Source organism: Lepidochelys olivacea (genome assembly GCF_965140295.1).
Source record: "Lepidochelys olivacea isolate rLepOli2 genome assembly, chromosome: 17".
NCBI classification, from domain to species: domain Eukaryota; kingdom Metazoa; phylum Chordata; order Testudines; family Cheloniidae; genus Lepidochelys; species Lepidochelys olivacea.
In genome coordinates this window covers 16,689,839-16,706,182 of record NC_140427.1, presented here as the reverse complement: position 1 = coordinate 16,706,182, position 16,344 = coordinate 16,689,839, and the positions used below count along the sequence as shown (strand labels likewise).

The 16,344-nt window shown below is 43.3% G+C and overlaps 1 protein-coding gene across 1 annotated transcript; it reads left to right on the top strand.

The window, feature by feature from the left end:
* The first annotated feature begins 1,481 nt into the window (after positions 1–1,481).
* On the top strand, positions 1,482–15,726 carry EIF4H (eukaryotic translation initiation factor 4H). Its single transcript, XM_084651144.1, has 7 exons — positions 1,482–1,629; positions 8,518–8,702; positions 9,841–9,905; positions 10,020–10,119; positions 10,832–10,897; positions 13,347–13,508; positions 13,733–15,726. Exons 1-7 carry the CDS (start codon positions 1,574–1,576, stop codon positions 13,867–13,869), a joined length of 771 nt encoding a protein of 256 aa, XP_084507270.1. The 5' UTR covers positions 1,482–1,573; the 3' UTR covers positions 13,870–15,726.
* Positions 15,727–16,344: the final 618 nt, after the last annotated feature.

The window sequence follows — 16,344 nt, the reverse complement described above, 5'->3', positions numbered from 1 at the left end:
AATGTCTTGTAGTTCAATAATAAAAACCCGAAGAGCAGCTCAATAAAATAAAACAAATAAATAATGCAGAGGATATACCTTTAAAGATATTAGAAGTTTCTCAGCAAGAATCCATTATCTTCCCTCTCAACGGTACCACAAAGAACCAGGATAGGTTCCCACCCAAGATGCTATTTATAAGGAAGAACTGTCCAATAAATGTGTGGTGTAGTTTTTCCTTTTAAAATCTCTTCTCATATCCGATCTGTTACAAGTATATAGAGAAAACAGAACAGTATCTGGAATGTTAAATAACTACTTTTTATTATGCTATTAGTGATAGCTAGACAATCTGTTGTCAACTTAAAGGCATCCTGACAGATTCATACATTCATATATTATTTTAAAATAGATTAAAAATCTTGTTATTTTAAACCAAATATCCTTTGTGTTCTTGATATCTTAGATCATTAAAAGTGAAAGCGTTTGTAACATCTAAGGCTTTTCACAATTTATGTTGTTTACCTCTACATTCCATTCAGGTTGCATGGCGAAAATGGACAGTGGTCAGGGTCTTTTTAAAGGCCATTCCATTTTCTAGTTCCTGTATATAATATGGTGTTGCAGCGTTTGTGTTGGAAGCAGTTCAAATCAACTGTTTTTATATTTAAAAAAAAATCAAAACCCATTTCTATGAGTAATAGAGTTTGTAAAACTATTTTTTCTTTCCAAAACCTAAATGCTGTGGCCTTGTGCTGCCTGACAGCATTTCTTTAAAAGTACCTGACAGAGCACACCAATGTGCTTGCTATGAATTACACATTATTGGTTTCTACAAGTACATACCTGTGATAACAGCCTAGGGTGATCGGATAGCAAGCGTGAAAAATCAGGACAAGGAGTGGGGGATGAGAGGTACCTATGTAAGAAAAAGCCCCGAATATCGGGACTGGCTGTCCCTATAAAATCGTATCAGAGGGGTAGCTGTGTTAGTCTGTATCCAGACATCTGCATCTGAAGAAGTGGGTTTTTTACCCACCAAAGCTTATGCCCAAATAAAGCTGTTAGTCTTTAAGGCCTCACCGGACTCCTCGTTGTTCCTATAAAATCGGGACATCTGGTCACCCTATAACGGCCCGAGCCCTGGCAGTTCTGGCACAGGGTCTGATGACAAAGGCAGTAACCACCGCTCCTGGCCCACATACAAGCTGGAGGCCTGGGGGCGAGCACCCCAAGGCCCATACACAGACATGCGGCGTTAGCAGGCTGCATTGACCCCTATGGGGCACACAGCCTGGGAATTGGGGGAGGCAACACACTAGCCCCACTAGCTGGGGGAGGGGTGGCTGCGTTGGTCCCTGTGGTGCTAACACAAGCGGGGGGAGGGGCAGCAGCCCCATGTGCGTTGGGGATGTGTGTGTGGGGGGGGTGACTTTTTAGACAGGCAGCACAGCGGGCAGCTGCCGCAGAGCGGGGTTGGGATTTGGCGCAGGCAGCGGCGCGGGCAGCCCCGGCCGGGCCCCCTATATAAGTGGCGCGGGGTCCTACGGGCGCGGCCCTGTCACGCTCGCACGGGGTGGAGGCTGAGGCGGCGATGGCGGATTTTGATGCTTATGACGACCGGGCCTACAGCAGCTTCGGCGGAGGCCGGTGAGCGCAGGGGGCCGGGGCCCGGGCCCCGCGGGCGGAGCCCTCCCGGGGCGGCGCTTCCCCGCCTTGGGGCCGGGATGGGGAAATGTTGGGACACCCCCTCTTTCCCCGGGCCAGGGCTGAGGGGAAGCGTTGGGGCCGGGACGGGACCGGGACCGGCCCTGGCTGGGGGGCGAAACCGCCGGGCCGGCAGCGTTGGGGGCTGGGGGGCAGGAGGCCCAGGGCGCGGCGAGTTGCTGCGGGCCGGCGCCGTAGGGTCCCGGTGGGCTGGCGGGGCGGGGGGGACCCGATAGTCGGGCCCGGGAGGAGCTGGAAGGCGGAGCGCGGGGGGGCGACGCCCGGCCGGGGACGAGCCGGTGGTGGAGCCGGGAGGGGAGGGCGAGGTGCGCGTGGGGGGGGGGGGCTGCGCCGCGGGCGGGCGGGCCGGGAGGGAGGGAGGGTCTTGTGGGGCCTGAGTCGGGACGGTGCGGAGGGGGAGGAGCGTTGCGCTGCCTGCGGCGGGGAGAGAGTGGGGCGGCTTTGCGGCCTCGCCGCGGGGGGGGGGGCGGGCGCACGGATTACGTGTTGCCTGCTGAGATTTCGGGGCTTCAGGGCTCGGAAGTTGATTCCCGAGTCTGCGAGCCCTTTTGGGGGGGGGGGGGGGGGAGTTGCGTCAGTCAAAGCGTTGGGGCTGCAGGGTGACATTCGTGGTAAAGCTGTCTCGAGGGGCTGCCTTACTCCCCGGGAGTACCTTGTGCTCTGTCTCTGGATCTCCTCCAAGCCCTTCTGAGGGGTAACGGGTTCTTTCAGTTTGTCTGAAATAAAGTGGCTCTGTTGCCTTTAGGATAATAGCATAGTCTACTACTGCATACTGCAGGAGGAAGCAGGTGGCATTCCACTGTTGTGCAGCTTATTCAGGTCAGATGGTTTCATTAAAATGCATCTTGCTTAGGTTGGGCCACAGATGTGTATAAAAGAGTATTCCGATCTTATTTTGTAAAACAAATCTTAGTTAAAATATTTCAATCCTTGAGATGGCCATTTGGGTCAAAAATTGGGGATTGGTCCTGCTTTGAGCAGGGGGTTGGACTAGATGACCTCCTGAGGTCCCTTCCAACCCTGATATTCTATGATTCTAATACCATGTAATAAAACAGTTTAAAATATCAGATTTACTCTCCACTACACCTGTGTAGTTCTTTCCCTTCTGTCAGTGTCCACAGTGAAAATTGGCTAATTAGTTTCAATTTCTGGTTCCTGTGTCCTAGCACCTTGTCCAAATAATAAGCAATGCATAGTGTAGTAATAGAAACAGAAAGTCAAAACAAAACCCTGCAGCTATTATTTAGAAATATTTAAGAGAATGTCTAGGTTTGTAAATTAAGCAAGCTAAACATTGTGCCTGATTGATCAAGTGTTCTTGTGTTTCTACACCAGTAATCTTTTGAAGGATGTATACAGCATCATCTTATTTGCAATTCCAGTACAATTGCAATACTTTTTAGCCCATGTTAGTTTAGAAGCTTATTTGACAATGACTTAAAATAAAACTCAGAATTTGTTGTATCATATCTTGCCACTACCAGTTAATGATATAACCTTGTTAAACATCCAAAGGTTCTGTAGAAAACTCATGAAATGAAAATGAAGTTAAAACAACTTCACTGTTCGTCTTTCTCAGATGTTTCAAATAGTGTTCAGATGGCTGAAATACGGTAAGTATAATAATCGGATAAGCACAAAATTGGAGGGAAGGAGTCATATGAAATACACAAGAGGAGTTCACGGGCTATGTTAGTATAAACATAGGGCCATGCACTCCTGTGGTTCTCTAGAGACAGGACAAGTTTCTTTCCTAAAAAAATGAAAACCTAGATTAGATTTAACAAACGAAGGGACAGTCTGTATCTCTTAAGCAAAGGACAGCTTAGTCTGCTTAGACACTTTTTCACATGAAGCTGGAATATAAAAACATACCTGGAAGATCAGTAAATAAATCTTTGGTTGAGGGAATACATTACTTTTTCTTTAATACAGCCTTGTTTTTGTGCCTGAAACATTGAACTCTCAATTTAGTAAAGTTTTGTAAATGGTTGTGCTACTTTAAAACATTTCTTCATCTCTTTAATTGTGCCTAATTGAGAGCTTTTACTAGTTTCCCAGTGAAAATGGCTGTTTAGTCACTGCTGACTCATAAGGCTTTGACATCATGAATATGATGAGCATGAACATACCAGGTCACTGTACCCCTTACTCCAGTCTCCCTTGCGTTTTTGTTTTAATAGAAACAAAGGATTAATGGAAATGAAGTTACATCTTATTCTGTGCAATTCGAGTTTCTTAAATTCAGAAATTGTCTTGTACCGTTCTACCCATTTTATAAAATAGCATATATAAAATTGTTGTAGAAACTTTTCAGAATTATCAGTTGAAACATAATAGCTACTGTATTGATAAGGTATATCCAAAATCATATGTGGTTGACCTAGAGCAGAGTTTCTCTAACTGGGGGGGGTGGGGCGGCACGCAGAAGGTATTCTGGGCAGGCTCTGTTTGAATCAATGCCTTATTGTTTTTAATATTTAGTGAGAATTGCGTGTTCGTTTTTTTATCAGTATATGTACTTGTGTGGCAGGGCGAGGGCATAAACTATTACAGACACGAAGGAGGGATGTGATCAAATAAGTGTGAAAATCACTGACTTAGAGGGAGAGCATTGTTCACCTAATACCAAATAGAGATCTGAAACCTGATTCTCAAGTACAGATTATTAGATGGTAAAATTCTCTCATATAAGGCAAATAAATCCTTCTGACATTTTACTTTCATCAGTAGAGGTAGGCAGCTGGTATTCTGAGACCACTGCCTCTCCTGGTGACAAGTACTGTTTTACTGTCTGTGTTCTGTCCCTTACAGTTGCATTCATCTACAATTTCTTGTCTTATACTTAGATTGTAAATTGTTCTGGAGCAGGATCTTTTTTACTTCAGAGCCTAGAACAATGGCACTTTGGTCCGTCACTGGGAAGTCTATATATGACTGCAATACAGATAAATAAACTTTGTCATGTCACATCATGGCAAGTTGGCAGTCTCTACAGCCTAGTACAGTGGTCACGAACCAGTCGATCGCGAACAACTGGTTGATCTTGGAGCCTCTGCCAGGTGATCGCAATCTCCGGCCACTAAAAGTCCGGTGGCGCAGCGGGGCTAAGGCAGGCTGCCTGCCTGCCCTGGCTTCATGCCACTCCCAGAAGCGGCTGGCATGTCTCTGCGGCCCCTGGCACTGCCCTACACACACGCACTCACACACCCCATCACTGACTCCGCAGCTTCCATGGGCCGGGAACTGTGGCCCATGGGAGCTGCGTGGCCGGCACTTGCAGCCCTGTGGAAGGATGGTCCCCTGGGGCTGCAAAGACATGCCAGCCGCTTCTGGGAGCGACATGGGGCCAGGGCAGGCAGGGAGCCTGCATTAGCTCCACTGCACCACCGACCGGGAGCCGCCTGTGGTAAGTGCCTCCTAGATGGAGCCTGCACCCCGCGCCCCCTCCTGCACCCCAATCCCCTACCCCAGCCTGGAGCCACCTCCTGCACCCAAACTCCCTCCGAGAGCCTGCACCCCTCACCCTCTCTTATACCCCAGCACTCTTCTCCAGCCCAGAGTTTGCACCCCTAGCCGCCTCCTGCACCCCAACCACCTGCCCCAGGCTGAGCCCAGAGCTCCCTCCCACACTCCGAACCCCTCAGCCCCAGTCCAGAGCCTGCACCCCATCCCACATGTCATCCTCCTGTCCTAGCCCAATGAAAGTGAGTGAGGGTGGGGAAGAGAAAGCGACAGAGGGAGGGCGGGGGACAGCAGTGATCAGAGTTGGGCCTTGGGGAAGGGGCCGGGCCATGAGGAAGGGGCGGGGTAGATCCTGGGTTGATCTTAAATTTAAAAAGTGATCTTGTGCGTAAAAAGGTTGGAGACGACCTGTCCAGTGGAAGCAGGTTGTTACAAATTCCTGCGAAGGACACCATGTTTTAACGGTATTGCCAATTGTAAGCGTTGGAAGTAAATCACTCTTTTCTTTTGTAGCCTATCTTAGTTCATTTGCATAGTTCACTTGTATAGGGTGAAATAGGTCAGTGAGGTGGCAAATAGAACATACATGGTGAAACTTCAAATACAAGCTTGTAGTTTTTGAACAAATATAAGCTCTATTACTACCAACTTCAAATAGGGTGGGCAGCAGTGTGCAAACATTTTTATTTATAGAGATGAAATCAAGGGAGAACTTGACGGTGACTTGGCAACTGGAAGCCAGTGCCAGTTTGACAAGCAGACTACACATGTAGCAGCAGACATCTGAGCAAAGGACAACGTTCGAAAGAATCCAGTAACTTGATGTGGAGGTAGAAAGAACACTGCTGGAACAGCACTTGTTTATACTTTCATTTAAACTGTGTTCTTGTTTCAGGAATCGTGTAGTAAAAAAATATTGAAATTCCAAATCTTGAATGCCAGTAAATTGAGAACACCATTTGAAAATCTAGTATTCTTTGCTTATTCCCTCTGCCTTTCCCTCTTTCCCAAATTCATTTTTGGGAAATGGCCAATATGGTTTGGCGTACCTTTACTCCTACAGTGAGACCGATCAATTTGTAGCCTGTACACTGCTCTCTGATAAACATCACTAAAGAGAAAAGTCTTGAGCAATCTCCATGCTATTGATTCTTTCCATCACCTGTAGCTTTCCCCTGCAAGAACTGTTGTCTTAATACTGCCTAGAAAATAACAATTTTGACATTAGGTCACCGTTAGGCCATCATGCTAAACCCTATTTATGATCTCAGTGAGTTTATTGGGCGGTTGCAGAGTAAACTTGTAATATTAGGTGGCTGTTTTATGTCTTTATAGCTTCCGGACAGAGAAATGCAGTTGACTTGACAAAAAGTTTAGTAGAGCCAAGTTCTAAACAGCTGTGGAGGAAAGTTTGTTTTCTAAGAACCTGATATTAAAATTGTTTTCTTACAGGTAGTTTGAATGGATGTTTCTCCAATCTCCAGTCCTGTCTACCTTAAGGAAATTCAGACTGGTGTAACTGCCCACAGTGCAACCCCCAATGTAGATGAGCTTCACCAGTGCAAAGGGGGATCTCACACTGGTACAGCTTAATCTAGTAACATACTGGAATTAACAGTCAAAATTTCAGTAGCCTAGAAATGATAGGTAAGGGGTAGTTGAGTTGATCTATTGGTCTAAGGTTGGGATTTTCAAAGGCGCATAAGGGAGCTGAGTACCCACATCTGTTGACTTTGAGTGCCTAAGGGAATTAGGTGCCTTTGAAAACCTCACTCTTAATTAAGCTTTCAACTACACTCTATATTCAGAACATAACTGTGACTCCTGTAAGTCTTGTATTTGACAGTACAGGGGCAAACTGCTATAATCAAAGATGCAGTGTCTCCCCTCAGTTTTCAGCCATTGCTTGATTTTCCTTGATTACTGCGTATTCCTTTGAGTATTTAACTTTCTTTGACAGCAGCAGGTGCTTGTGATATCCCAGGTGCATCTTGTTCTGACCTTTGAAAAATAACCTTAAACAGTTTAAAAAACAAAACCAAGACCATACTGCAAAAACTTAAAGATGCTAAAATGAAGGTGTAAGTGTCAAAGATGTCCACCCCAGTAAGCACTAATCTGAACCCTTTGGGCATTCTCTGTGGAAGTCAGATAGACTTCCCCTCACCAGTATTCCCTCTTTTTTTTTATATATCCATGTGCAGAATGGATTTTGTTATGTGCACCAATATGAAGGTGATGTGTGACACAGTGGTGCACATAACAAAATTCATGTGGTGGGGGTGGGGCCGAAGGGTTTGGAGTGTGGGAGGGGGCTATGGGCTGGGGCAGAAGGTTGGGGTGAGGGCTGTGGGGTGGGGCTGGAGATGAGGGGATTGGGGTGCGGGAGGGGGCTATGGGCTAGGGCAGAGGGTTGGGGGATGAGGGCTAGGGTTGGGGGATGAGGGCTCTGTGGTGGGGCTGAGGATGAGGAGTTTGGGGTGCGGGAGGGGGCTCAGGGCTAAGGCAGAGGGTTGGAGGATGAGGGCTCCAGCTGGGGGTGCGGGCTCTGGGGTGGGGCTGAGGACGAGGAGTTCGGGGTGCAGGAGGGGGATCAGGGCTGGAGCAGAGGGTTTGGGGATGAGGGCTCCGGCTGGGGGTTCGGGCTCTGGGGTGGGGCTGAGGACGAGGAGTTCGGGGTGCGGGAGGGGGATCAGGGCTGGAGCAGAGGGTTGGGATGGGGCATGCATGCTATGTGATGAGGCTGGGGATGAGGGGTTTGGGGTGCAGTCTGCACAGGGCTGCAGAGGGGAGAGAGGACCCCCCCAGCTCCTCTCTTGCTGCAGCAGCTCGGGGCCGAGTGAGAGATGCCTTTCCCCGGCTGGGCTGCGGCAGCTCTGGTGGGCCTGGGGCAGGCCGAGGGAGGGCCGTCTCTCCTGGCCTGCCTGCTCAGCCTGTTGCACAGCCATGCAGCTTACAGGGAACATAGCCCCCTACCCCCTAAAAGTGTTCCCTCCCTTCTGCTCAGTTTTGAAGTGTACTGGTGGGCAGTGTCCATAAGCTTGCACTGTAGTTCTTGGGGTAGATTTCATTCCCCATGGCTATTATTGGTTTGACGTTAATGTATTTGAGCTAACCAGTGTTTCTTACATTAAAGTGATGACTTTTCATGTCTCTTGGGAAATTCATGTTTAATATTACCTAACCTTTTGAAAGAAATAGAAAGGAACAAATGTTTTAAGAGCTGGGATCATCTCAATGACTAAAAACTACAAGTCAAACAATAATTAGAATGTAACTACTACTGCTTAACCACCCTGGAAGTTGTCCAAGTGTCAGTTGTAATTCTGTGTTTCTCATTAGGTCTCGTGGTGGTGCTGGCCCTGGTTCTCGTAAACAGAAAGATCTGCCGACAGAACCCCCTTTCACAGCATATGTGGGAAATCTACCCTTCAACACTGTTCAAGGAGACATAGATGCAATCTTTAAGGATCTCAGTGTAAGGAGTGTACGACTAGTCAGAGACAAAGAAACAGACAAATTTAAAGGTGGGCACTTGTGTGATTTTTTTTTTTCTTACATAGCTACAGATGGTTAGTAAAGGGTGGTGAGACTCATTAGGTTTGCAGAGATGCTTTATCTTTGAGGGTTCTAATCCGTATTTTTAAAGTATATAATCTGACAAATTTGAATGAATCTTCTCATGCATGCTGATAACTTTCTGTGGACCTATTGGCATCTTGACGTGAATATGAATCAAATGAACACAACCTCTCTCAAATGGATAACAGAGAGAGACAGGAACTTCATTTGCAGAAAACTGAGGTGATATGGTTCAGAAGAGTAAATGTTTCTGCTGCCCAACACAAGGGACTTTAGAACTTGGATTATTCTCATGGATTTCCCTTGCAAACTTTTTCAGACTGTGCATATTTTTAACAAGTTGTGCAACTGACAGTCTTCTGAGAACAGAACTGAGACTTCTGCAATATTTAAGTACCATGAAACCTAGACAAATTCTACTGATCCTCAGTCCTTAGATCAACTCAGTTTCTTGCTCCTAGGAAAACTTGAATGGGTTTCAATTCTAGTTACTACAGGAAAAGGATGAACTGCAGAAGGGGGTTGCATTTCATGAGGACAACCAGCTTTTAAAAAAAAAAAAAGATTCTGGCACCCCTGTTTCACCACTAAGCTATTGGCATCTTTCTCCCTCAACAGCTGCCAGAGTGGGTAGCCTGTATATAATCTAATGATGTTTGGAGCAGGAAGAGAGTTTGTAACTTCAGGAAGGAGAGGATTTCAAAAAACAGAATGGCAAGCAGAATGGTAGTGTTAAGGTGATGTTAAAATTAATTGGGTAATAGTGTTACTTTGGCGTTTAAAATAATCAGGATTTCAGCCCAACAGATGCTGCAGTTAATCTTAGAAAATTTGGGTACAACTAATTGTTCACTCATTGATCTGGTTGAAAACTGTCTACTTAACTGTAAAATCTGAGAAATATTAAACTTAATCTATCATGAGAACCTGCAAAATTAAAAGCAAGTAGTCTGACATGTGCATGCCATCTATTAGTTATATACACCAGAATTACTCTTCATATCCCTGCTCCTCACCTTTCTAGGTATTGATGTGTGTTCCCACTGCTGAAGCTCTTCTATTAATTTCTAATTTTTCGTACAGGATTTTGTTATGTAGAATTTGATGAGGTGGAATCACTTAAGGAAGCCTTGACATTTGATGGTGCAGTAAGTATAACTCCATTTATGTTCCTAAATGTAAAGACAGGCAGAATGTTAGAGTTCTTTGACAATCCAATTTGGCAAATTCTTAAGAGGACTCTCCCCTCTTCTTTTCAATAGCTCTTGAATGACCGACCACTCCGAGTGGACATAGCAGAGGGCAGAAAACAAGACAAAGGTGGCTTTGGCTTCAGAAAAGGTGCCGGGCCTGATGACAGAGGTGACTTTCTCTTACTTAGATGGCAGTTTTAAAATGTGTTCAGGTTTTTATTATAGCTGTATAGTGACCATGTAGGGTGAAAACTACCTGACATCTGAAGAGCAGGCATATGGATAAATTTTCCACTCAGATTTAATGTAAAGTAGAAATGATGCATACTTCCGTTTAGCCCAGTCATTGCTGCTCCTTAGTTGTCTAGAGGAGTAAATAAACTTACTCGAGAACTGGATGCATTGTTGCTCCTGGCCCAGGAAGTGAAACCACAATCATTAGTCCAGCAGTCTGGTCGTCTTTGCTTTCTCATGGGATAAAAGATGAGCAGGCTAAGTCAGTTTGAGAAGGTATAGGCTTAATATGACATTCATCAAACATCCTGTGATAAATTTTGAGTTCTGACTTCCTTCACCACAGCTTCTCTGAGCTGGATATCTAAGGGAGAGTATTTTAAACATTTCTACCTAGTTGATTTTGCATTAGAGAGGCTTTGTCATCAGCCCTTCCTTAGTTCACTTGGAAAGCTCTCACTTTGGAAACTGTTTTTGTGTATATCTAATGGGAGTAGGCAGCATTGTGACCTCATTAAACTGTACAAGGGTTTTGCACCAGATTAATTTGGCAGTTTACGGACTAGAATTCAGATTTTTTTCCCCATTAATCATTCTTTTGCATAGCTTTAGAGCTGACCACAATTGTGACATGGTTTTCTTTCTAGGAATGGGAGGAGGTCCTCGAGAGTCAAGAGGAGGTGGATGGGAACCTAGAGATGACTTCAGTTCTGGTATCAGTGTATATATACTCTTACTGACAAACTCCTGCATTTCTTATGCTGCCTATTAATTGACATGCCTACTACATGGGTCCTGTAACTGGTGATTAAGTATCAAATTTATAGAAGTAATATTTGTAAACCAGTCTCACTTAGGCATCTGAGGTGAGTTATAGCAGAACTTTCCAGATGGAAGGTTTCCGTTGTCTTTGACAATAGCAAGGACAGGGAAGCTTGCAGGATGCACGGAGTAACATTAGTTCTGGAAAAGGCGATAAAATGATGCCTGTGGTTCAGTGTGAATCTGCAAAATAGATGCTTCCTTTAAAAACCTGATGATTGAGAACAGTTGGAGGGTTGCCCCATAATCTGTGACAAAAACAAACTCATCAGCAGAGTACACGTCTGAATAGGAGCAGAAGTAGGTATTTCCTGTGCAGAAAATGATGCATTTAACTTTCACAAGATGCTTACAAGTTGATGTTTATTTTTGCTACAGGTGGGAGTATGGTCTCATCTTTTCTTTCAAATACATTGAACAATCATGATTTGCTTCTCCAACAGAGATTGTCAAGTCTGAATGATTAAAAATTGTTTTCCAGAATTTTCTACTTTTTTAATCTTTTATTTTTTTCTTTTTTTTGGTAATGTAGTTGCAAGTAGCTTCAGATTACAGCTTGTAAATAGCAGGTGACAATGGATGTATTTTTCATGTTGAAAAGTTGATAACTTTTCTTCATCCAGAAAACCCACCTACTTGCTTGGATGATATCATTTATAACCACCTGATAGCAGTTGATTGCCCTCTGAAATGGGTTGATGCATTGGATCCATTTTCTGGTGGGGAGATGTTATGTTGCAAAATGGACAGTTGTCAGTCCCTGCTTAGAATTGAATGGACATGCAAACTGCACAACCTGCTTCAGCTTCACCCTCGAGGAAATAATACTATTAGGAGCATGATATTGAGGGGAAGTAGGAGAGTCTTGTAATGCCACTGCTCATACAGTGTACTCTAGCTAGAGTTCTGATATCCAAGTCTTAGTCTTGTGCCTTTCACTAGTAATTTCCTTTTCAAAGAAATGGAATCTGTTCCAGCCAGTTAGATGTTGAATGGATGACCATTCACTGATAAAACCATCAACGCAATCAGAAGGTAGCCTATTCATGAAAGTACAGTTTACTTGCACTACTTGAATAAGCTGATCTGACAGAAATGCACAGCAAGTCTGATATCTAAGCATTTCATAATGCAGTTAATTTATTACAGTTTAAATGATACTCTTTCAAATGGTACTCTTCTGCACCCAAATACTTACGAGTCATTAAATAACTGTCACTGTAATTAGTTGTTACAGAACATCTGTCTCTTGGGGCACTACACTGGTCTGAAACTTGTCTTCCGTAAACCTTACTGCTATTTCTGCTCTGGTGAAGGGGACTACCCTATCATTCTAATTCAAGAGATTTAATAATAGGGGCAAAATAGCTTTCAATCCCAGGTAACGTCTGCAAGATCTCTTAATATGCTTCCAAATAAACTTTGATATTCTGATAGTTATGAAACACTGCATTGGGAGATATACTAAACTCCCTAATTCCTGATGAATCTGAGAGAACGCTCCACTGGTAACGTGGCAGAAGTATTTGCTACTACAAAAGGTGGTGTTTGTACAAGAATCCTTTTCTGATGTGATTTCCTCTTCTCCTGGTTCTCTCTACTGATCTCTTCTCTTTGATATAAAAATCACAGGGAGGTACTCTAAACCTCATCTTTAATGATCCAGTGATGTTTTTCCCCCAGTGCTGATTATTTATTTAGTTAGTTTCTTGAACTTTAGTCTTTGGAGACATGCAGTCACTTTCACACTATCAGTAGATTACTGTTGTCTGGCTTTGCTTTCATAGTACTAAATATAGGCTTCTCTGCTCCCTCATTCCTTTCTTCGTCGTACACAGCTTGTACATACTCCATGCAAAAGCTGCCTCCACTTCTGTGGCTAGCAAAGTCAAAGTGCTTCTAAACAGAAAGCCTGTGTTAGATCTGCTCAGTGATGTAATGTTCAGCCCTCTTCCCAGATTATAGTGGTTGTGATTTTAACAATACTTTCACTTGCTGTTAAGAACTCATGTCCAAAGCTCGCCTGATGTTTTGGTGAGCATGGTATATATATCTACGTGGGTAAATAGTCTCTGAGTCAAGATAACCACATGGTAATGTTACCAGTTCAAGTGGAAGTTTTAGGGTTTTTTTTCTAAAATTAGTTTTGGCTTCCTTCAGGTCTGTGAAGTGATCTTTGATTCTCAATGACAAGATGAATTGTCTTTTACATAAAATCACATTGCAGTATTTGTTCTAACTGCAGTGATAGTTACATAGCGATCAAGTCATCCAGATATGCATTAAGTTTGAAGGTATGACAAAAATTTGCTCTCAAAACTCAACATCTTCCTTCTTCAGGCTTCAAAGATGATGATTTCTTGGGAGGCCGGGATAGAGGAACTCGTCCTGGTGGAGATCGTCGAACAGGCGCCCCCCCAATGGGGGGTGGTGGGACTGGTCGCTTTAGAGATGGACCTCCCCTTCGTGGGACTTCCATGGACTTCAGAGAGCCAACAGAAGGTGGAAAACTTGTATATTTTGTACTAAGTATCTCCAGTAAAGCTAACCTTTAGCATTCACTCCAAATTTAAAGCTAGCACCCTAAACAGGCAATATTTTTATTCTTGTCCCCGAAGTAAACTGCATAGCTCTGCAAAAGTGATGCATATAATATAGCTGAGCATTTCAAAATTGTTGCTCAGCATTTCGTCCCTCTTTAACATCTTTAAATATTCTCTTTCCAGAGGAAAGAGCACAGCGGCCCCGACTTCAGCTCAAACCTCGAACAGTTGCTACTCCCCTCAATCAAGTAGCCAACCCTAACTCTGCTATCTTCGGTGGAGCCAAGCCCCGAGAGGAAACAGCAAAAGAGCAAGAATGAGCTTGGGGCTGAGGGAATGGGAGTGGAGGGGCTGGGGCGGGCAGGAGAATAAGCAAGACAGTACAGAGTGACTAGCTCTGCCAGAATGTCTACCCTGCAGTTACCATTCCTGCCATCTGATGCTTGTCTTCTTTGAAACCCAAAACACAGAGCTTGTGAATGCATGTCAGCTGTTAACAAGTGGTTTTTAGTACGTTCTTGGCTTTGCTGTATCTAGTGCCTGCTTTGTGCTAAGTTTTCCCTCCTCTGCTTTTCCTTCCAAGCAGCACACTGTTTCTAGCAGGTAAATCAGTGGCTGCTTCCACCATTGTGGCATCCTCTCTAGACTAAGGTGCTGCTTGCACTTTCTCTTTTCTGGGTTTGTTTTACTTTAGAAGCACAGGTTAGACTTAATTATTATCCAGTATCATTTTTTTTTTGACATCCTCAGTGCTCCTTTTCTGATCTGCATGTTTTGTTCTGTATTGCTGTGGCTCTAAAGAGGTAAACTGAAGAGTCCTGGCAAGGTGAACAGAATCCGTAAGCTATACATCCCTGACTATGTAGAATTAGGTACCATATGCAATGATGAATAATAGGATTACCATATACAACAATAGAGCTCCATATAACTAAGAAAACAAATTAGATTGTCCTTTCCAACAGTAAGGAAAAATATCCCTTCTAGACAGAAGTAAAAGAGAAGAAAGATCTCCATTGAAATATCTGTGTATAGTGCACAAGGAAATCCTCTGGGCTGACTATACCTTGTAATTGATTTCACCAAACCACTGTGGCTGTCGGTCTACGTGAACAAATAGAGCACTCATTTCAATAGGCATGCTAGATGGGAAGATGCATCTGCCATTAGGTTTTGTAACATGCTGTCTACCTTTAGCTCCCCAATGGTAAATGCTACACTCTTTTGAACCTGCAGATTGGTGCTATAAAGCTGTGCATGTTCTAGCACATTACTGCTAGCTGGCTCTTTCTGCTTACTATTTCTTTAAGTTTTACATGGTTGGTAAATTTTTAAATGAAGTTTCTACAAATAAAGTTGACTTTTTATTTTTGTTTTGTTTAAGGAGTGTATAATTTGCCACTCTTTTTGCCTTCAGCCCCTATATATCTTTGCCCATTGGTGTAGAGCTGACAGATTAGTCTCTAAAATGAACAGGATTTAAATTCTTTACTTTCATTTAACTCCATAAATTCTGCTTTGTACTGCATAGAGATTCAGATAGATAGGTGGTAATAGCTGCATCTCTTTGAATATGAATTATTTTGTTACCAGTTTTGATGGAAGAGTGTGGGGAAGGACCTACTGAATAGTTGCAGTGTTATAAAAACTTTGAGCTGTAACACTCTATAAAAAATATTAAGTGAAGACTTATCCAGTGCATGAAAAGAACTCTTGGGTCCCAAACACCACTGCTGAGAATTTTCAGGTATCAAGCAACCAGTTTACCAGAGTACCTGCAAGAGGCCAAGAGTTTTGGAAGTACCAAATTCACTGATAGTACTGGATTTTTTCCTTACTGTTGCCTTGTTAACATCAGAGTCTCAGCAATTTACGGAACAATCCTTCTTTCCTTCCTTCTGTCTGTCACTTAATCTGCTTCTGAGATAAGAACCATTTGTCTAACACTAATACTTAATTTAAGACGAAGACATGCATTTGTGTGGTTGTATTCCAAACCAATAATAGCCAACGACCTATTTGCATCTTCAATGTGGAAAAGATTTTAAGAACAAACTCCCATATAAACTCACTTCTACTCAATAAAGTTGACTTTTAAATGTAAAAAAGGAATTCCAAACACTTAACACATTCTGCTTCATAACAGAAAGTAAATTTATGAATATGGTATTTTGTGATGATCTTTTAAATAAAAGAAAACATTAAGTAATATTTAATGCTCCTCTTTATTTCTGAGTCTGCTACAGTTTTTTAGCCCTCTGCAATATTGCATTTAATTCTAAAGTTTTGGTCAGTCCATTTAAAATAGGGAAGCTATCAGATTAGATGTTCATGCACAATGGGGTGTATCTTATAGTAGCAAAGGAACATTTTAAGTGGAGAGAGATTGTTTAATAAAGCATTGGGAGCTTATAAGAATGGCATAAAACTGATCAATTAGTTTGTAAATACAGTAAAAATACTTGTGTTTAAGGTCATTTTGAATAAAACAATCCTAATTTTCTTTCTCTGCCTTGGGCTGCTTGACAGATGCAGAAGTGAAAGCTGCAATTCTTCTAAAAGTTTGTCTCTTGGTTTTATTCATTTTAAATTAGAAGTTTAGTTCTGCTCCTCTTGCAGAGCATTTTATTAAAGTGGAACAAGTTAACAGCCTTAAGTGAACAGATCTCTGAACTGTTTCTAGAATTTATCTTACCTGATAGGACACACAGGTCTTCTCACACAGGTCAGTACTCCATTGGGAGGTCTTTTTCTCTCTGCAGTGAGATATAAGGTAGCTGGGCAAGACTTGGGAA